Source organism: Notechis scutatus, chromosome Z, assembly GCF_049901735.1.
Source record: "Notechis scutatus isolate UNSWTSFEM ecotype Mainland chromosome Z, rNotScu1.2, whole genome shotgun sequence".
Classification (NCBI taxonomy): domain Eukaryota; kingdom Metazoa; phylum Chordata; class Lepidosauria; order Squamata; family Elapidae; genus Notechis; species Notechis scutatus.
The window spans coordinates 26,814,998-26,837,605 of NC_142025.1; the positions used below are offsets into that span (position 1 = coordinate 26,814,998).

The 22,608-nt window shown below is 40.5% G+C and overlaps 1 protein-coding gene across 2 annotated transcripts in view; it reads right to left on the bottom strand.

Moving 5' to 3' along the window:
• UBE2E2 (ubiquitin conjugating enzyme E2 E2) overlaps positions 1–22,608 on the bottom strand; it is a 119,750-nt gene that overhangs the window by 93,539 nt on the left and 3,603 nt on the right. For both annotated transcript variants that reach the window (XM_026685716.2, XM_087948055.1), the window contains exon 2: positions 4,490–4,673. In XM_026685716.2, coding sequence (XP_026541501.1) covers positions 4,490–4,665 — 176 coding nt within the window. In that variant the 5' untranslated portion in view covers positions 4,666–4,673. The remainder of the gene's footprint in view (positions 1–4,489; positions 4,674–22,608) is intronic.

Consider the following 22,608-nt stretch of genomic DNA (forward strand, 5'->3'; position numbering starts at 1 on the left):
TAGAACCAGAAATAATTGATCAAGAAGAGATAGATAATCAAGAACAGGAAATAAAGGAAAGTCCACCTGTAAGTCCTGTAATACCTAGACGCACAACACGTGTAACCAGACCACCTGAAAGGTATCAGGCAAGTATAGTTTGCCAAGTAAATAAAGTTCCTACTAGTATAGATGAACTTAGGATGTATCCTGTAAAGGATCAGGAGAATTGGAAAAAGGCAATGGAAAAAGAGTTAAATTCATTAAAGGAAATGAAAGTATATGAAGATACCATATTTCCTCCAGGAGAAAAATCCATTGGGTGCAAATGGATATTCAAAGTAAAGACTGGAAATAATGGGACAGTTACTTATAAGGCTAGGTTAGTAGCTCAAGGATTTAATCAAAATGCATTTGATTATGATGAAGTATTTGCACCAAATTTAAAGGCTACAACTTTAAGAGCAGCTTTAGTGTGGGCAGCTAAGAAGAATTATATCGTTAACCATTTAGACGTAGAAACTGCCTATCTACATGCACCATTGCAGCATACAATATATTTGAAAAAACCAGTTGGTATAAATGATAATAAAGCAAATAGCAATGATTGTTGGAAACTCAAAAAGAGTCTATATGGATTGAAACAATCTGGCTATGAATGGAACCAATATATTGTGAAAGAATTAAACAATATAGGGTTTAAATCTGGTTTAGCAGATCCATGTATGTTTAAAAGAGAAAATAATGGAACGGTGTCATTATTGTTATTATTTACAGATGATATTGCTTTGATTACTAATACCAATAATGAAGCTACTGAGATTATTTCATTATTAGCCAAAAAGATAAAATTAAAGCATTTAGGTGAAATTAAAAAGTATCTAGGATTGACAATTAACAAAACCAAAAATGGATTTAAAATATCTCAAGAAGATATCCACCAAAGAAGCATCCACCAAAGGTACCAGCGGGGCATTGGCCAGGGAACCCACTTTATAGAATCGTCTGTCGTGAGCAGATGGGCGAGGCCCCATCCCTGGAGAGGTGCACTGTTCCTTCACTAGATCAAGGAAAATCAGTGGGGAAGGGAGGACCTCCGTATGTACCACTGGCTTGGAGAACAACAAATCAGTGTGGCCAAATGTGGTAGCCTGTGGTTCTGGGGCCACCTCCTCAGGCTTAGCTGTGCAGTAACCAAAGCCTTGTGTAACAGAGGCTTGAATAAGGAAGGCCTGAAAACCCTTGCTAAGGGGGGCTGATCAACTCTAAAATCCTCTTCCTCAGACATATTGAGGTCTATATGTTCTCCTTTCTCTTCCTCAGAATGAGTAGAGCGACTATGGTCAGAGGCCTTGGAATAGTTTTCTTCTTTTTCCTCCCCCCACTCTGAATGCAAGGGCTGAAAACAGAACTGCTGCCTGGGAACACCCTTCTGAGAGTGGCGGACCCCTTGGGGAAAACCCTGATGTAACAAGGACATGCCTTCCCCTCCTGGGTGAAGGAATTGTTTAAATCCTTCTGCTAGGCCCTGCCTTATGGTCACAGAGACCATTTCCCTAAGGTCCTTGGGCCTATTCTCCTCAGGACGTAGGCCCACAGCTGTGGGGGTTTAGGTTGCTTCAGGCCTAGGCCTATGCCCCCCTTGAGCCCCTTGACCACCGAGGAAGGAAGGGCCAGGCCCCCAGGTAGCCTATCTAGAGGAAGGCCCTGATCTGCTTAGGTCCTGGGGAAACTTTTCTTCCTCTACTCTCTCTGGGGACCAAGCTAACAGGTGAGCAGATTAACCCCCCTTGGAAGAAACTTCAGGGTTAACATGCACCTCCCCAGTGAGAAGCATGTTGAATCTGGGCCTGCATCTGAGCCTTTTGCAAATTGTTCCTTAAGTGCTGCATTGTAGCAGCCTCTCTGTTAGCAGAAAGGCCTCTTTGTCTTTTCTTTTTCCTCAAAGGGGCTTGGGAGTCTTGGAGTCCTTTGGGGCCAGGTTGGGGGGGCTTCCCTCTCCATCTAACAGAGCAGACACCAAGCTGTGAGCTTCCCCCACATAGGAGCTGCCCATTGCCTAGGCCAGGTGAGTCAGGAGACTGTGAGGCCTTGGGGAGGCACTCCCCCTCCCCCAAAATGGCCACCTGGCAATTCTAAAATGGCTGCCTGCCATGTGAGGTGGCCCTGGGACAGCCTAGCCACCATCTTCACTCCTTAGGCTCTTACCAGGTCCTGAGCGATTGAATTAAGCCAGAAAAGCTGAGAAGCTGCAGGAACAAAGCTCCGGAGTCAGCTGTAAAGCGGCTTGGCCGGCAGTAGCAACAATGAAGTTGTGATCAGTGGGGCTGCATGGGAGGTTCCTCTGAACGTTCCCTGGTTCTGCAATCCTTGCGCAGCAGGGCTGAAGCCTCAGCACTGTAGGAGAGCGAATCTCTCCTGGAGACAGAGCTGGATTTTAAATTTATTACTGTCTCTTTGAGTTCAAACTTTTCCTTTAGCTGTTTAAAAGTACTTCTTCCAGAGACTATGCTCTCAGACAAGAAGCTGAGCCGAAAGATGGGTGGGCCAGCCAGAGGCTGGCTTTTTATAGTGGCAGACTCAGCTCTATGACATTAGGAGGAGGAGCTTAACCCATTCCTGGACTCTCGAAGCAGCGTATAGGAGAACTTCCAGTTTGCCTTTCTCTAACAAAGGCTGAGCAAAAAACTGGGAACACTAAGGAGGAACCTCAAGGAGAAGTGTCCTCAGAAATGAACTCAGACGAAAGACAGAAGCACCTCCCATGCCTGGATGCTCTGAACAGCTCATCTGGAGAACTTCCAGTTTAATATATTAGGTGAACTATAAGTGAATAACAGGACTATACCAGCAAAGTCTTTTTCTCCCATTAATTAAATCTATATTCTCCGTTTAAAATGTTAACTCTATTTTTCTAGTGATAGTTTGACAATGATGAAGCTACTGATGATAGACCTTTTAAATAACCTGGAAAAATTACAACTTGGACATGTTAAAAGACAGGTTATAAAGTTATGAAGTTATATTTCACATTTTTTATTATGAATTCAGAAGTTCTCTTTTAGATGATTAAATGTTGAAATAATATTTTGGATAAGCAGATCATCTCAAAATCACAGTAACAAATTAACAGGACCTACAAATGATAGATTTGCAAAGTCAGTGGACTACGTAGACTGAACAGAGAAGAATAGAATTGTGGTATGTCAAAATGTTGTTGTCTGCATGCGTACAATTCAATAATGCAGAAGAACTGGAAAGGCAAAAAATGTTTAGGCTTTGCTTTGGAAAAACTTATTAATGCAAGCTCTATCTATAAGAAATCTAAATACAGCAATCATGACTTAGAACATCTCTAAGTGTTCTCCAGGTTTCACTTACCTCTTAGGGGCAAGAAAATACTAAAATATTCTGTCATTCGATACAATAAAATTAAAAGTCACACTGGTTCAACATTACCCATAATAGACGAACAGTGGATATGGATGATGGAATTTGCAGATGGCTAAATTAACTTCTTTAGTCTGAGAAAAAAAATATTTACATTTAAGGTTTACTTCAAATCCCTTATAGACTCTTGCACAAAAGGTAAAATACACACGATTTGCAGTTTTGATTAGATAAAAACTGGATACAAAAAATGATTTTTAAAAAATCATAGACTGAAGTCTGAACATGCTGAGACCGAGTGAAGAACTGGGGACCGTTACGGTGTGGGGGGGGGTCCTTAGTTTTTCAACTCGGTCTGCAGAGTTAGAAGACTAGAGACTACCCATCCTGGATTCTCCCTTTGACTCAGTGGAGAATTGGAAGATTCTTTCTATTTCTTGTATTCTTTCTGCACTTTTACTTCTATTTTCTTCTTTTCTTCTTTATTAATTTGTGCTAGTTTTTATTTTCTTTGTGAAACTTTTATTAAAATTATTAAAAATTTAAAAGTCACACGCACATATTTTACCATATATATTTATGGTGCAGTGGTTAGAATGCAGTATTGCAGGCGTTTGATCCTGACCTACTCACGGTTGACTCGGCCTTCCATCCTTTTGAGGTCAGTAAAATTAGGACCCAGATTGTTGGGAACAATACCCTGACTCTGTAAACTGCTTAGAGAGGGCTGGAAAGCACCATGGAGTAATAGAAAAGTCTAAGTGCTATTGCTATTTACCCAATGGGGAGAAGGGGAACCGTGAATTTTACAGCAATAAGAATTACTGTGTGAGTCTATCTGAAATACCTGATATATTTAAGGCTAATTAACTATAGAATACACTGACAAATATGAACATTAGTTTATCTCTTGCTCACTTACACATACCTATATAAGACTTATAAATATGGCCCAACTTTAATAACAGTGAGATCAGTATAGTTATTAAACAAGCAACTGTTATTGCATGTTCTACAGAATCAGTTGTCAATCAACCAGTTAGCACATAAATATGGTTAGACCACCAATTATAGTTATTAAAAGAAAAAAACCCTGAAAATTAACCCAAAGAGCAAGTACCTTTTAGCACTAGTTGAAAGTTTAGGTGCTGTTTTGCTAGAGATTTTGCCCACTTTTTTCTTAGGTTGAATTTGTTCTCTTTCCTGATCCAGTTGAATACTTTCTCGCTGATCTCCATCAGAGCTGCCTCCACTGGTACTTGGACTATCATCAACTCTTTGCCCTTCAGTGGACATCTTATATTCTAAATGAGAAGTAATAAAAATTAAAAATAATTTTCATTTCTGCCTGTTTTGTTTTATTATTCATCTAGTTCTAATATATTATGCCTTAAACCTCTGAATTATAAAATGCTATAATCAGTTTGACAATAGGAAATTTTGACTGAACAAGATTCTTTCAGATATAGTCACTCATTAATGCCTTAGTATGTTTATGTCTTAATATAATCTTTGCTGCTTTATTTAAATCATCTAGTAACTCTTCCAAAACCTGCTTTAAGGAACAACGAATTGCTGATCATATATCACCACGTTCATCTGATTATAAGGTACATGATTCTTTTATTCTTGTAAAATGTACACAGAAGAATGAATACTACTGTCTGCTTTGATGCTAAATAAAATATTACAGGATAGCCAATTAAATCACATCTATTTGAATATTCTCACATATTATGTCTAAATATATTTGAGGGGCTAGACTGTTTAACTCACAGAATCCCATTACTGGAATACAATCTTTCTCATATTTTCTCATCTTTCTCATCCAATGAGACCTACTTCCAAAATAGTGAGAGTTAAATCTATATATATAAAAGTGAAATACCACTCACGCATCATCACAAAATCTCCAGAATCATAAAGTCTACAAAGTTGAAATTTGGCACGTATGTTCCTCTTGGCTTCTAGGTGCTCGCTAAGAAAGGATTTTTCGAAATGACCATCCTATATTATTAACTCGCTCTTATGCTAAGGGGTTCTACTCCCCCTCCCTACCTGGGCATGGCCAGCGCATGGCTCATCTGGCCTGCGGGTTGGGAGTTTAGACATTCTACTCCCCCTTCCCACCTGAAAAACACTCTGATGCTAAGGAGTTAGACATTTTACTCCCTCTCCCCACTTGAAAGGGAGAGAAGGGGATAACATAGGAGAGGCTTCTGTGGGGCAAGCCTGAGGGAAAGAAGAGGATAGGAGAGGATCAATGTGGCCAGCTTGGGGGAGAGAAGTGGGATAGGAGAGGAGAGGCTTCTGTGGGGCACATCTGAGGGAGAGAAGGGGAGAGGAGAGGCTGATCGTAACTAGTCATTAATGTTCAAGCTTTAACTGTCCATTTATCAAACCCGATCACATAGCAATCAACTAGTTCAGATATAAAACTGTTTGTGTCTCAAATTTCTTTGAATTTGAGTGACCTCATAAATTTATAAAATAAAAATATATACTATAACAGAGGGAAGATGTAGGGGAGAAGGCAAAACGTGGAAGATCCTTCAGGAAACTGAGGGGAGACTCACCCTTGGTCCAGATGAGCCCCCCTTCCCGCCCCTAAGGAAGCAGAGGCAGCCAGCAGGGCAGGCAAGCCCCACTTCACGGACTCCGTCCGTCCTCGCTCCCACCCACCCACCCACCCAAAGCCACGAAGTCCCCAATCGCGCAGCCCAGAATCGCCCTCCCCTCAGGGGCAGCAACGACGCCCGGTGTTTCCCGAGACAAGAAGCTCCGCCATGCAATGAAAGCGCCTGGCTCTAGGCTCGCAGGCTCAGAAAACAACGCGAGCCTAGGTCGCTTTGGCTCCGCTCAGCTTCGTTTCCTCAGCCCCAGCTGCTTTCAGTCCACTCGGGAGGGGGAGGAGGTGGTGGCGGCGGCTCGCGTTGTTTTCTGAGCTTTAAGCTCTAGGCTCGCGGGCTCAGAAAACAACGCGAGCTGAGGTTGCTGGCTCCGCTCAGCCTCGTTTCCTCAGCCCCAGCTGCTTTCAGTCCGCTCGGGAGGAGGAGGAGGAACGAAGCTGAGCGGAGCCGAGCGACTCGCTCGCGTTGTTTTCTGAGCCCGTGAGCCTAGAGCTCAGAAAACAACGTGAGCTGCCGCCACCACCTCCTCCCCTCCTCCCGAGCGGACTGAAAGCAGCTGGAGCTGAGGAAACAAAGCTGAGCGGAGCCGAAGCCACCTCGGCTCGCATTGTTTTCTGAGCCTGCGAGCCTAGAGCCAGGGCGCTTTCATTGCACGGCGGAGCTTCTTGTCTCGGGAAACACCGGGCATCCTTGCTGCCCCTGAGGGAGGGCGATTCTGGGCTGCGCGATTGGGGACTTCGTGGCTTTGGGTGGGTGGGTGGGTGGAGCGAGGAAGGACGGAGTCCGTGAAGTGGGGCTTGCCTGCCCTTGCTGGCTGCCTCTGCTTCCTTAGGGGCGGGGAAGGGGCTCATCTGGACCAAGGGTGAGTCTCCCCTCAGTTTCCCTGAAGGATCTTCCGCCGCTTTTGCCTTCTCCCTACATCTTCCCTCTGTTAAAAATCCCCCCACACACACACACTTATTTTCGGGCGGATAGATTTCGTGTCTGAGCATTCTCACATGGCGGTGGGTCTTCCCCCCCAAAAAAAAAACAGTTAAAAAAAGAAAAAACAATATATCCTCATGCAAGAAGTTTTCTGCTTCCGATTACCCCCATGCTTAAAAGTTGCAAAGGAAACACGGAAGCAGGGAAGCGGCTGCCCAGCTCCGGAACTCCACACCATTTTTTTTTGAGGGGAATCTGACTCGAGTATAAGCCGAGGGGTTTTTTTTCAGCACAAAAAATGTGCTGAAAAACTCGGCTTATACTCGAGCATATACGGTATATAAAACTCATGCATTGTGTCTTCTATCACCAGCAAAAGTAGAATATCATATTGAACTGAAATTCACCTATTATACTCCATAATCTTTCTCTAAATACCTCTTTAGGTTGAAAAACATCTTTTTAAAATTCTTTTTAACAATGGGGCGTAGCCCTTTGAGTATCTGAGTAAGAAGGAAAATTATGTAGTGGATCACTAACATAAATTTGAAAGGTTAGTTTTCAGGAAAGTTAACTTAATCATAGTCTTCAGCTTACTATGCAATATGCAAAAATTACAATTCCCACTCTCATATTCTTAAGAAAATCTTCAAAGCATGTAGTAAAAACTATGGAATTTATTCTCTGATATAATAATTTTAATTGCTACAAAAGGAGATCAGCCAAATTATTTAAGGAATGATGTCCTTAAAAGTTTGTGAACCTTTTAGCATTTCCAATATTTCCGCATAAATGTGACCTAAAACTCGATCTGATATTTACACAAGTTTGCATGTTACATGACCAGAGAATGATTAACAGAGAAGAAAATTACTGTATTTTTCGGAGTATAAGAGTGGATGGAAATGTCTGTGCATCTTATACAGCGAATGTTGCCAAAGCTCCGCCAATCCGCCGGCTCCCACCCTTTGGCCTCTGCCTCCCAGCAATTTGCCTCCCTGCAGCAAACAGCCTATTTCAGCTTCAGCACAGCCTGATTAGCACAAGCAGCTGATTGTAGGTTGGAACAGCATCCTGACAATCATCTCTTTCAGGCTGCAGGGATTGCCATTGCCTATTGCCCCGTCGTGCGCCCCATTTTCAGCCTCTGCACCCTATTTTCAGCCTCTGCGTGGCCCATTTTTGGCTTCCGTGTGCCCCATTTTCTGCCCATTCTGATCCCCGCCGCCCAGAATGGGAGCAAAATGGGGCACACGAAGGCTGAAAATGGGACGTGCAGAGGTGGCAATAGGCAATGGCAATCCCTACAGCCTAAAACAGCTGATCAACAGAAGGCTGATCCAACCTATCATCAGCTGCTTGTGCTTATCAGGCTATGCTGAAACTGAAACTGAAACAGGCTGTTTGCTGCAAGGAGGCAAATTGCTGGGAGGTGTGGGCAGAGGTTGAGGCAGATTTTTTTTCTTGTTTTCATCTCCAAAGGTTAGGTGCATCTTATACTTCGGAGCATCTTAAGCTCCAAAAAATATGCTAACATTTTATAATGACTATGTTAAAGTTCTGAGCGATAAGCAGTATTCTTCCAATAACTGCATTTAGAAACCCAGGTGGGAAATGTCACTGCACTCATAGGTTTCCTTCAAGGCCCTGCACAATACAATGTAAGTTCTTACATATGTTTCAGTTGTAGGCCAGTATAGGAATTCTAAATAAATTGGACAGTAATACTACAGGGATAAAAAAAATACAGAGGTAGTTATAACACCATTCTCAGTAATGGCAGAAAAAAGTCAGAAAGTATTCTATTAAATTTCTTATGAAAGGAACCCTGCTTCTTAAAAAACACATTGCTTCAAAAACAAAAGATCTCATAGAAAAGCCACTTTTGATTTTATTGCTATTTATTATCAGTCCTGTGGCTTTGTATTCTGTTCTCAAGGTAAACATGATGCAAGGCACAAATAGAACTCTGGGGGTAATTAATACTGAGCAGTCTCAGTAATTACTCTGAGCTGCTGCCTGTAAGGTGAAAATAATGTAAGAGTAGCACACATGGGCTCCCCCCATTTCACCACCCTAAAGTGAGTAAAGAGTCCCCATCTTACCTTCCTTCTGGTTATCCCCTATTATAATTAAAACTGTTTTAGAGGTTTAGGATAATAATAAAACTGATGAGGCTTCCGGTTTTGCGCGGCTTCGGTAGCGGCAGGAATTCGCGTCTCTGCGATCCCTGCCGCGTTCGCTGCCAAGGTGCCCCCGATCTAAATAGGTCTGGGGGCTATGGCTGCCTTGTAGAGGCAGCCGAAGAGAGAGGAGATCCGGACAGAGGTTTGGGGGTAACGCAGACCCCCTTTCCAGCCGGAATAACCCCTTTTTCCTGAGGTGGATGAGCGGCGGTCAGTAATGGCTGCCTCAAAGAAGCCAGCAGCCGGGTAAGATTTGTGCTGGAGGAAGAGGGAAGAGCTGTGGAAGTTGCTTCTGACTGGGATAAAGTTAAGAGAGAGAGTTCCTGTAACCTCGAAGGCTGCTAAGGATACTTTGTTTCTAGAAAGAGATACAAGCGGCGAACATTTCAAAAGAGTAAGCTTTTTTTTTTTCTTTCTTGCCTTTCACTCTCCTCCCTAACGTGACAGCAGTGGAACTATAAGAGAAATCCGGGAATCTGTTCTGGAGGTAAATGAATATTGAAGGAGCAAGGATTTCTGAATATTCAAAGGGAAAAAAAAGAAGATTTTTTTTTTTTTGGCTGTGAGTGGGAAGGGAGAGGAAAAAAAAAAAATTGGAGCAACCTGAAAATAAGGAGAAGACTGCCTAAAACTTTAAAGAGCTAATTTTAAAGAGCTATTAAACAGCAATAAGATTTCCTAAAGATATATTTTAAAGAGAACTTTGTGATCAAACTTTATCCCAAAAAGAGAAAGTGGAAAAAGAGAAAGTATTAAAAAGAATCAGCTGATTGGACTGTTTGATGACTTTGGATTTTATGAGAATTATCTCAGACTAAAAGCACTTGGGTGGTTGTTTTGAAAAAAAATTTCTCTGTACAATGGCATCAGTTGTGGATGAACTAGAACTTATACATCAAAAATATGAAAGAGAAAAGCAAGAAGGGAAAGATGTCTTTGGCACTCTTTTTCAGTTTATAGAAATGGCGGTCTGTGCTTATGTAAAATCGTATGAGCAGGATAAAGAAGAAGCCATTTTTGAAGAACATGTGACTTTGGTTGGGGAAGAAAAGAAGGAGGAGAAAAAGGAGAAGAAGACTTTAAGACCTGGGAAAACAATCCAAAAAGAGAAGAATAAGGTGAAAAGAGGATATCGTGTTAGGAAACAACAGAAAGAGGGAAAACAGGATAAAAGGGAGGTGGAGAGACAAGGGGTAAAGAGGATAAGGAGAAGAAGAAGCAAGGGAGAAAGGAAGGGATGAGAAGCTTTAATGGTGGGGAGCAAAATGCAAAAAACAAAAGTTTTTTAGAGATAATGGATAGATTTTATTGGAAAAGGGATTCTAGAAGGGTACATAAGATTGCATTTTTATATTTGTATTTAGAAATAATTATAGAAGATTGGAAATAATATGTAATTTAAAATGTGATAAATATTTAGTATAATTTAGTGAAATTTTTGTTAAGAGAGGGAGTACTTTAATGAAATAATGATTTAAGATCGGTGATGTGGGGGGGAATAATTTTGGAAAGTATAAGAAGTGTTCCCATAAAGGTATGATAATTAATTGAAATGTGTAAAATGTCTAAAGATATAAATGATTGTTAACACCAATGATTAGGCTATGTTATAATAGTGAAACTATTCGTGAAATGAGAGGTTTGAAGAAGGAGAGGGGAACATGTAATGTAATAATGATTTATAATATGTGATGTGGGGATGGAATTAATATGGCAAATAGGTGCTCCCATAGAAATATGTGACCTAATTGATAAGAAATGTGCTAGATGTTTAAGATATGAATAAATATTAATATTAATGAATAGATTTGTATTGGTTTTGATGATATTGTATAATGTCAGAATGTACCAGACAGAATCCCAACGTAAGTTATGTACTTTAAATCAAGTATTATAAATATAGGGGAAAGAGACATAGGCGTCACACTCCAATCAGTGTATAGGAGAAGGTTTTTCTTTTTTTTTTCTTTTAAGAAGAAAGATAAACGGATAGTTGGAAATAGAACAGACAAAGAATAAATATTATGATTTGAATTGAGAGGAGATAAATAAAATAAAATTGAGAAAATTTAAAAGAAAGGAGAAGCTATATAGAAAAATGAAAATGTAATAAGATATGGAATGGTATGTAAAATGAATATGAATTTGAATGTGTGTCTGTACCAAGAGTTTTGACCCGGGATTAAGCAACTTTCAGAAAAGAGATTTTTTATGTTTTTATGTCTTGAATTTTTGTATGTTTTGTATGTCTTTAAAAGTTAATAAAAATTTGTTCAAAAATAATAATAATAAAACTGATGAAAAGGTAGAGATAAACAACTCAAGTAAAAATTTTAGCTATTTAATAAAAAGTAATATTAAAAGTATTAGACTTTTTAAGATTAAAAAGTATTGAATTAAAATAGATCTTATTTTGGTAAATGAGTTTCCAGATGTAAAAACAATTCACTTTCCAAAGAAAATTACAAAGATAGGAATATAATATTTAAATCATTAAAATTAATTTAATTTTCAAAAATGCCACTGATTAATCACATCTGTAATTTTTTTTTCAAAACTTGGCTTTAGTCCTAGAAATGTTTATTATTTTCTAAGACTCCTGTTTTATTTTGTTAATTTTGTTGTTTATTAGATCGTGTTAGCTTGGGCTGTGTGATTAAACATTTTAAGTTATCTTTTTCTAGTATTTTGAATGCTGCTCACTGGAGTTGGGAAGCCAATACATTTTAAATAATATTTATTTATTTATTTCTACCATACCATTGTTTTTATAAATAACTCAAGGCAGTGAATGTAGCTAATATTCCTTACTCCTATTTTCTCCCAAAAACAACCTTGTGAGTTGGGCTAAGAAAGAATGACAGGCTCAACTCATCCAGCTGGTTTTCATGTCATAGATGGATTAGAATTCAGTCTGCTGATTTATAACTTGGTGCCTTAACCACTAGACCAAACAGGCCTAATATGGATAAAAATTACAAATTACAAATATTGCAAATGATAACTGTTGTTTATAAAAATGCATCACTTATTAATTTTTATCTTTTTTTCATATACAACTCAAAGTGTTATTGTGGGGAAAATTGAAGGAGGAAGGATTATTGGTATATTTAATAGTCCTTCCTCCTTCAATTTTCCCCACAATAATCCTATGAAGTGTTGGGTTAAAAAATTCATTATGAGAAAAAAAAAATTCTGAAATATTTACTCTATTTTTATAATTTTGAAATATTTATTCTATTTTTATAACTCTGAAATAATTTATTATATTATACCGTACAATATTTTGAACTATTATTGTCATGCATATTTAATTCATCTGTTTTGTATTAAAATTAAAAATTCTAAGAATTCGACTGCCGCCTATTCTTCCCTTTAAAACTGATCTTTTCAAGTAACACAATTTTTAAAAAAGAACAACAAAACCTGTGCATATAGTACTTTCAAGAGGTTTGCCAGAAAAAATAACAACGTTCTCCAAGTACATGCTTTTTTAACAATTACGTGCCTATAAAAAGTATTGATGAAAATCAACCACATTTTCTTTTTCAAGTGTTACAATTAATCAGATAAATGCATAACAGTCTGCTACACATAATTATTTCAATAAGAAAATGAAAACTTTTACAATCAAAAATAAATGTTTAAATCTGTCATTATCTATTTTCTTTCTTTATGGCCCACTTCATTCCTCCAATCACACAGTTACATAAACTTCATGTAGTATACTGAACGTATACTACATGAAGTACATGTATTTTTTTTGTGTGTGTATATATACATATATGCATACATACATACATACATACATACATATATATGTTTTCTTAAGTTTTTGCGGGTATTTATATGTATGGTATTCAGCTTTGTTCGGGTATTTTCCCCCGTCATTATAGTTGTGCTTTTAAAGTTATATATATATACACACACATACATACATACATACACATACACATATATACACACATACACACACACACATATAATATAATATAATAAATAATATAATATAATATAATATAATATAATATAATAAATATAATATAATATAATATAATATATATATATTATACATGAAGTTCATGTATATTTTCATGAATACTACATGAAAAGGGGGCATGCATAAGCACACCAACGTGCCTACTGTCCCTGTCTATTGTTTCTTTTTTTCTTATTCGTATCCATTTTTTTCTTATTCGTATCCATTTCATGTATTCATAACCATGTTTATACTATATAATATATAATATATATAATAATATATACATATATATATTATATATTATACTTGCACTGTATAATATTATATATTATGCTTGCACTGGCACTAAGCCGAAAGCACCAGCCTGAAGATGGCGAGTGGGACCTCGCCAAACGTTGCCTAGATACTTTGAATCTTACGCGGAGAAAACCCGAATAACCAAAGATCCATATATATATATATATATATATATATATATATATATATATATATATATATATATATATATATATATATATATTACTTGACAAAATAAATTAAAAAAAAAACATTTGAAATGAATGTTAAATTACACTTTAAGATATTTATAACTAAAAATAAATGTTTGGAACAAATGTTTTCAATATAAAAACATGTGAAGTTCAATCTTTTACATGTGGTCAAAAGAAAACAAAAACAGGCAATCAAGGAGAATGATGCATTTGAAAAAGGCGTTGGTGCTTACCTGACATGCCCATTCTCCTTGAGCTGCAAAGAGCATCCAGTAGTGGTGGGTGCTTCAGTCTCTGCTTATCTAGGCTGGGCTTAATTTGCGGAACGCTCCTCCTCCTCCACAGGACTCCTCCCCAGCGTTCCCCAGTTTTGGTGAGGATGAGAGAAACAAACACCCTCGCCCTTAATACTGTAAAAATTCGTTGGCCAAAACAGGATCCCACCAGACGGAAGAGTGTGGGGCTGGATGCTCTTCACAGCTCAAGGAGAATGGGCCTGTCAGGTAAGCACCAACTCCCTTTCTCCCATGAGCTGCTCAGAGCATCCAGTAGTGGGACATACCAAAGTTTGGCCTGTCCTACGGGAGGGACTCCGTCTGTCTTGGGATCCCCTCCTGGTCCCTGTGGACCCGTTGCAGAACCCTTCTGCCAAAGGAGGCCTTGGCTGATGCAAACACATCTATTTTATAATGCGTAATGAAAGGCGATGGAGAGGCCCAGGTTGTGGCTCGACAAATTTCAGTTATTGGTGCCTGCGTGGCCCATGCTGCCAATGTTGCGGTGCTCCTTGTTGAATGAGCTGTTATGCCCCTGGGCATCTGAAGTGCTTGAGTCTGATACGTTTTTGCTATTGCTGACCGTAGCCAACAGCCTATTGTGGAGGATGAGACCTTGCATCCCTGATTGTTGGGCTGAAAAGACACAAATAAAGCCTCCATTTTTCTAAAAGAAGCTGTGCGGTGAATATATATTCGTAACGCTTGCCTCACATCCAGCCGATGCCATTGTCTTTCCAGCCCTTGGGATGGCCTGGGACAATTACGAAGTATCAGTTCTTGTGCCCTGTACAACTCTTCGTACAGACACAAATTCAAATTCATATTCATTTTATATACCATTCATATCTTATTACCATTTTCAATTTTCTGTATAGCTTCTCATCTCTTTTAAACTTTCTTAGTTTTATTTTATTTATCTCATCTCAATTCAAATCATAATATTTATTATTCTTTGTCTGTTCTGTTTCCAGCTATCCATTTATCTTTCTTCTTTAAACAAAACTTCTCCTATACACTAATTGGAGTATGACGCCTTTATCTCTTTCCCCTACATTTATAATACTTAATATAAAATACATAGCTTACATTGGGATTCTGTTTGGTACATTCTAAAATTATACAATATTTTTTATTATCAATGCCAATACAAATCTAATCATTAATATTAGTATTAATTTATATCTTAAACACTTTACAGGTTGCTTTTCAATTGAATATCATACTTTTATGGGAACACTTCTGTTTTCTATAGTTATTTCCCCCCCACATCACATATTTTAAATCATTATTTCATTAAAATGTTCCCCCTTCTCCTACTTCAAATCTCTCATTTATTTCATTGCCTTCTTTTTCTTCACAAAGAATTTCACTAAAGTTACACAATCTAATCATTAATATTGATATTCATTTATATCTTAAACACTTTACACATTATTTTTCAATTAAATATCATACCTTTATGGGAACACTTATGCTTTCAATAGTTATTTCCCCCCCACATCACATATTTTAAATCATTATTTCGTTAAAATGTTCCCCCTTCTCCTACTCCAATTCTCTCGTTTATTTCATTGCTTTCTTTTTCTTCACAAAAATTTCACTAAATTACACTAAATGTTTTATCACATTTTAAATTACATATTGTTTCTAATTTTCTAAGATTATTTCTAAATACAAATATAAAAATACAATCTTATGTACCTTTCCAGAATCCCTTTTTCAATAAAATTTACCCATTATCTCTAAAAGAATTTTGTTTCTTTGCATCTTGCTCCCCACCATTGAGGCTTCTCATCCCTTCCTTTCTCCCTTGCTTATTCTTCTTCTTGCCCTTTTTACCCCCTTGTCTCTCCACCTCCTTTTCTTCTGCTGCTTTCCTCCTTTCTGTTGTTTTCTAACATAGTATCCACTTTTCACCTTATTTTTCTCTTTTTTGGTTGTTTTCCAAGTCTTAAAGTCCCCTTTTCCTTTTCCTCTTTCTCCTTTCCTTCCCCAAATAAAGTCACTTGTTCATCAAAAATGGCTTCTTCTTTATCCCAGTCATCCTGTTGCGCAGTCAGCTTTTCATAAGTAAAACCGCCATTTCTAAAAATTGAAAAAGAGTGCCAAGAGAGTCCTTCCCTTCTTGTTCTTTTTTTTTTGTATTTTTGGTATTCAAATTTCAATTCATCCACAAGTGATGCCATTGTAGAAAGAAAAAGTTTTTCCAAACAACCACCCAAGTGCTTTTAATCAAAGATAGTTCTCAGAAATTCCAAGATCATCAAACAATCCAAATAAGCTGGTTTCTTTTAATACTTTCTCCTTTCTTCACTTTCTCTTTCTGGGGTTAGTGTTTAGTCACAAAGTTCCATTTAAAATATATCTTTTAGAAGTATTAATGTTTAATAACTCTTTAAAATTCTAGGCAATCTTCTCCTTATTTTCAAATTCTACTCCAATTTTTTTTTCCCTCTCCCTTCCCACTCACAGCAAAAAAGATTTTTATTTTTGTTATGTTCAGAAATCCTTGTCCCTTCAGCATTTAATTACCTCCAATGCAGGTTTTCCGATTTCTCTTATGGTTCCATCCGCTGTCACGTTAGGAAGAAGAGTGAAAAGAAAGAAAAAAAAAACTTTTCCTTTTAAGATTCCATTTGCCACTTGTAAATCTCTCTGGAAACAATTTATCTTTGGCAAATTTCAAGTTCCAGGGTACTTTCTCTTACTTTATCCCAGTCAGCAAAAACCACTTTCACTTCTTCGCGACTCTTCCCACTTTCTTCCTCCTGCACAATCTTGTCCAGCTGCAGGCTTCTTTGTGGTGGCCATTACTGACCGCCGCTCCTCCGCCTTGGGAAAAGGGGGTTTTGCCAGCTGGGGAGGGGGTCTGCGACACCCCCAAACCCCTGTCCGGGTCCCCCGTATCTTCAGCTGCCTCTACAGGGCAGCTATATGCTCCAAATCCAAAATGGATCGGAGGCACCTCGGCAGCGAGCGCAGCAGGGATCGCGCGGTGTCGCGAATCCCTGCCGCTGCCGAAGCCTTGCAAACCGGAAGTCCTCAAGTCTGCCAGTTCTTAAGTATGATGAGCGGAAGTGATCGCTACAAGAAAAACTACTTTATACATCAGAAATTGGAGACTTGACGATTGCAAAGGCTTGAAAGGGCACTTAGTGAGTGCAAGAAGGACCTTGTTAAGGTCCCAAGTGGGATAACGGTGAACCGTTGGCGGGCGTAAGTTGTGGCTCCTTGAAGGAAACACTGTATGCATGAATGATGGGAAAGGGATAGGAGACCTTCATAAGTGATGACTGATGCCAAGGCCGCCACTTGTCTTTTCAATGTATTAGGTGATAATCCCTTGTCAAGCCCCTCTTGTAAGAACTCTAGGATCTGTGCCACAGATGGAGAAATGGGGTCAATTTGTGACTTGGTACACCATTTGTAAAAACTGGACCACGTGGCATTGTAGATGCGAGTTGTTGAGGGGGTCTGGCAGCTTGGATGGTGACGATAACTCTGTTGGAAAACTTTTCGCTCTTCAGACAACTCCGCTCAACCTCCAGACAGTCAGGTGCAACCATTGAGCATCCGGATGTTGAAGGGGTCCTTGGGTTAACAAGACCCTGTCTGGCGGAATTCTCCATGGTGGTGATACAGATAGACTGTGGAGGTCTGCAAACCATGACCGTCTGGGCCAGTAGGGAGTAACCAGAAGCAGTTCTGCCCTCTCGTCGAGCAGCTTCTGGATGACCTTGGGGATCAGTGGAAGTGGCGGGAATGCGTACAGAAGCCCCAGGGGCCAACGGCAACAGAGCGCATTAAAATTCTCCACTCCTTGCAAGGGGTATCTGGAAAGAAATCTCGGGAGCTGAGCGTTGAGGGGGGAAGCGAACAGGTCTACTACTGGTTGCCCAAATGTCCTGACCACCTCTTCAAAGAGGGTCGGATGGAGGCGCCATTCCAATGGATCTATCGTGGCCCTGCTTAGCCAATCTGCCTGTGTATTCGACAGTCCTGAAATGTGTTCTGCTCTGATGGAAATCAGGTTGCTCTCTGCCAAATGACACAAATGCTCCGCTTCTTGCATGAGGTGTTTCGACTGAGTTCTCCTCTGTTTGTTTATGTGAACTTTCGTGGTTACGTTGTCGGTCAATATTAATATGTATTGGTTGCGTACCTGTGGAAGGAAGCTGTGGAGAACCAGGTGTACTGCTCGAAGCTCCAGCCAGTTTATGCTACGCAATCATTCTATGGAGGACCAGCGGCCCTGGGCTGTGAGTGACTGAAAGTGAGCTCCCCATCCAATCAGGCTGGCATCAGTGGTGATAGTAAGTCTGTGGGGCTCTTTGAATAGGCAACTTTTGTTTATGGCTGGTCTGGTCCACCAGAGGAAAGATATGAGGACCTGTGATGGAACTTTGACCTTGTATTTGGAGTTGCTTCGGCCGGATCACTGGTACGGAAGCAGGAACCACTGGAGGGATTTAGTGTGGAGCCGGGCCCAAGGAATAATAGATATACATGAGATCATTTTGCCTAACAATTTTTATAAATCAGCTAGGGACACCCTCCTATGAACCCTGACCTCCTTAACTAATTGATGAATGCTGTTTTGTCTATCTGGTGACAGGAAAACTTTGCCTTCCACTGTATCTATGACTGCCCCCAGATGGATTAATCGAGTCGAAGGTGTTAAATGACTCTTTTCCCAATTGACTGAGAACCCGTGTAGTTGTAGGGAGTGTAATGTGGTCTGAGTATCTGTGACTGATTGATGAACAGAAGATGATAGAATTAAGATATCATCGAGGTAACACTGCAGTCGTATGGGGACACCCGGAGATGAGCAGCAAGGGCTACGAGAACCTTTGTGAAGGTCCTGGGGGCAGAGACTAGTCCGAAGGGAAGAGCCACATATTCAAAATGGAGATTATTATAACAGAATCTTAAAAATTTATAGTGGGAAGGCCGAATTGGTATATTTAAGTACGCCTCTGTCAGGTCTATAGATGTAAGGACGTCACCTTTTCGTATACTTTTCATAAGATAGATTGTAGGGTGTACATTTTAAATTTGCGATATACTAAAAATTGATTAAGGCGTTTCAAATCCAAGATTGCTCTCCACCCCCCTTAACTTTTGGGAACAACAAAAAGATGTTAATAGAAACCTCGCCCTTGCTGGTCGGTAGCTACTGGTTGGATGGCTCGTATGTCCAGTAGGTGCTGAATAGCTGTTTCCATAAGATCTCGTTTAACCGGATTTCTAGAAAGAGAGCATGACATAAAGAAGTCTGGGGGAGCAGATTGAAACTCCAGCGCAAGGCCGAATCTGATCGTGTCTCTGACCCAGGAATCAGACATTGAGGAGTCCCATTGGTCCGCGAATAATTTAAGGCGGCCGCCAATGGGAGGCAGGTCCATGGGGTTATCTTGGACATCGGAAAAATCTATTTCCCGGTCCTCGGAAGGATTTCTTGGGTTGGCCACCCCTTCTGTTCCTATCCCCAAAGTCTGACCTCTCTGGCTGTTGTCCTGGTCGGAAAGATGGGGATCTCTAGTATCTGGTTGAGAACGGTCCCTGATAAAAGGGCTGAAAGGATCCCCTCCGAAAGGACTGAGGGTTTCTAGGGTCTGACTTCCAAAAAAGGGAGGGTAAAATTCTCTTTTTATTTCGAGTCTCGATGAGTAGCGGATTGAGGGAAGGGCCAAACAGTCTCTCTTCTGCTAGAGGAGATGAAGCGAGCTTGCATTTATGTTTACTATCCACTTGCCAGTTCTTTAACCATAGCAAACGTCGTGCTGTGACATGTGAAGTGATGGCTCTGGCTGAAAACTTAACTGCATGAAAGGTTGCATCAGCTGAGAATTCGGTGGCTGCTATAAGCTTTGCAATGGCTTGGTGTGCTCTAGTGTTGGAATTGGGGACATGCTCCCATAATAGCCAGAGCCATCTGAGGGAAGAACGGGTAAAGAAGAAAGCGGCCGTGGCCGCTCTGATGGCCCACGCATCAGACTGCTGGGCCCTGCGTAGGGCTAGCTCGGCCCGTTTGTCCTCCCGCTTTAATGCCTCCAGCGCCTCACTGGGAATGGAGGACGAGGACGCTAATCCCACAATGGGTTCATCTACCTCAGGAGTATTCAACAATTTTAAGAAATCTGGGGCCAAATTAAAGAATTTCCTGTCGTAACCAGTGGGGGCCAGGTACACTGCTGCAGAAGCCCACTGTTTATGTACCAGGTCTGCAAACATGTGAGGAACTGGAATCACGTCTGCCTCAACTACAGGTTGGGTGAAAATGAGATCCTCTGGTCCCTCGTCTGATGGAGTTGGAGTGGTAGAAGGGGCCGGCTTGTCCAGTCGCGCAGTATTTTTGGCCTTGAACAATAGAGATTTGAAAAGTTGTGGCCAGAACAAGCCTGTAAATACAGGTTGATCAAGAATGAGGCCCTCATCCTCAGACATCCACCTTTCTAAGGGGTCTGTTTCCGACATGGCCGGGTCAGTATCATGCATTGATTCTGATTCACTCTGGTCCATGTGTTCCACCTCTTCCGCCTCCTCCTCCTGCGGCTTCTGTAGGAGCATACCCCCTTGACACTGTACCTGGGTATAGTGTAGCTCCGACCTGGCCAATGACCGAACTGATTGTGAATCATATTCAGCGGGTGTGGGATGATCCTTGGTCAGAACCGCATGTTGCAGGCCTGCTGCGATTCCATGATGGATAGCCATCTCCATCCAGGTCTTCATTCGCTCTGGCACATCCTCTGGAAGAGATTGTTCCTGTCGAAGACCGGCAGCCATTGGTGTGAATGTCGCTGAGGGTATTCTTTGCATGGTTGGTGATTGAGCTGACTGGGCCTGTTGACTCAGGGGAGCCACGCTGCGCCTGGATAAGAGGGAGAGATCTAGGGAGGTAGGAGTGAGGAAAGAGGAGGGCAGCTCTGGACTGTATGGTGAAAAGGCTTGAGAGGCCATGTGCCTCCCGTGTGCACTTATCTATTTGTTTTTCCAGAGCCTTTTGGCGCCTATTGGCATCCTTTTCTGATGCCTTAGAAATCCCTTTTTTTGCTTAGGATTGTGTTGAGATTTGGACTTGTCCCTTGAAGTTGAGGAGTGTGAACCACTACTCCCTGCCATTGTGATTTTGGAAGGCCCAGTGCGCTCATTTAATGCTATATTGTGTAGGCGGCTGGCACGCCAGGGACCTGGCCAACAATGGACAGGGTGCCCTGAAATCAAATCCCCCATTTTTTTATTTTATTTTTTTAAAAATATGGATATCTGCTTCAAAATTGAGTCGTATCTCAACAATTAATTTATTATTGTTATGAAATTGCCAGTATTATTTTATTGGTGTGATTAATATTATCAGAGCGTATGGGTGTGCAAGTATATATCAAATTTGGATGTCCCAATCAGCCAAATTGAGAACACCTAGCAGGCCAAATAATCATTTACAGGCCTTCAACAGCTTCCCTGCACAGGCGGACGCTGGCCTAGGTGCTCACTATTGTGCTGCTGGATAGGGAGAACTGTGAGGGTTGAGCCAACAACACGAATTAACAAAAGCCTCGAATATGTTGAAAACGAGGTTGTAATGATTCCTCGGGGTATTTTGTGTGAAAAAACCCTTCAATCTGGAATAAGGATTACCTCACACAGTCTATTGAATTAGCACTCAACGTGGCCAGTAAAAAAAAAAAAAAAAAGGCGACCGGACATTATTTGTGGCGCATGCGCCAGCAGCAATCTCCCACCAAGAAAAAGAGATAAGCTCCAACAGCCTTCCCTTAGGGCTAAACCGACGGGGAGGGGTGAAATAACGAGGCGATTACACCTCCACCGCTAAATGGCATTCTTGGGGGAAAGGAGAAACTGCGATATGACTCAGAAGAGAGTGAGAGAGAAAAAGCCTCGCCGTTTAAATGATAAAGTGGCTCAGCGATCATAATGGCAAGGGTGGGGCTGGTGGGGGGGCGAAATGAAATCGAAGCCTCTCTGTGCTTAGGAGCGCTTCCTGGTAATGCGATCCCCAATGGCCAGATGGCAAGGGCAGCGTTGGTAAGAAAAGAACAATTGACTATCTGCAAACCTTAAGGAGAATTCTCCTATTTCGGCCAAGGATTAACGAGAAGCACTGCCTATCTCTCACAAGGCTGAGCCAAAACTGGGGAATGCTGGGGAGGAGTCCCGTGGAGGAGAAGGAACGTTCCGCAAATTAAGCCCAGCCTAGATAAGCAGAGACTGAAGCACCCCCCACTACTGGATGCTCTGAGCAGCTCGTGGGAGAAAATGTTTTATTGCTGCAATTAGCACTATTACTAACAAGTAGCTTCAAGATTAAGTCACAATGCAGACAAAAGCTTAACTTCCTTTTATTACATTGCTCTATATGCAACGAAAGAATTTAGGCAGGGATGTTAACGTGATTAGAAAGTTAAAAAGAAGAAAATAAAACAAACTTGCATATTACAGAATCTGGCATCTGTATGAATTTTAATAAATAACTGGAGACCTCTTCATTGCTCCCTTCTCCAGTATGCCCTTTTAACGTCCTCCAGATAACTTGAGGAGCATGCAATTGTGATTTAGTAACAATGGAAGATAAAGCATCTTTAATTTCAAGAAGCAAAAATGAACTGAATATTTATTTCAAATCCTTGAAAGTCAGTCAGGTCTAATGATTAAGTTTAGAAACCAAGATAATGTGAAGTCAAGTCTTGCATTAGGCATGAAAGTTGGCTGAATAACTTTGTA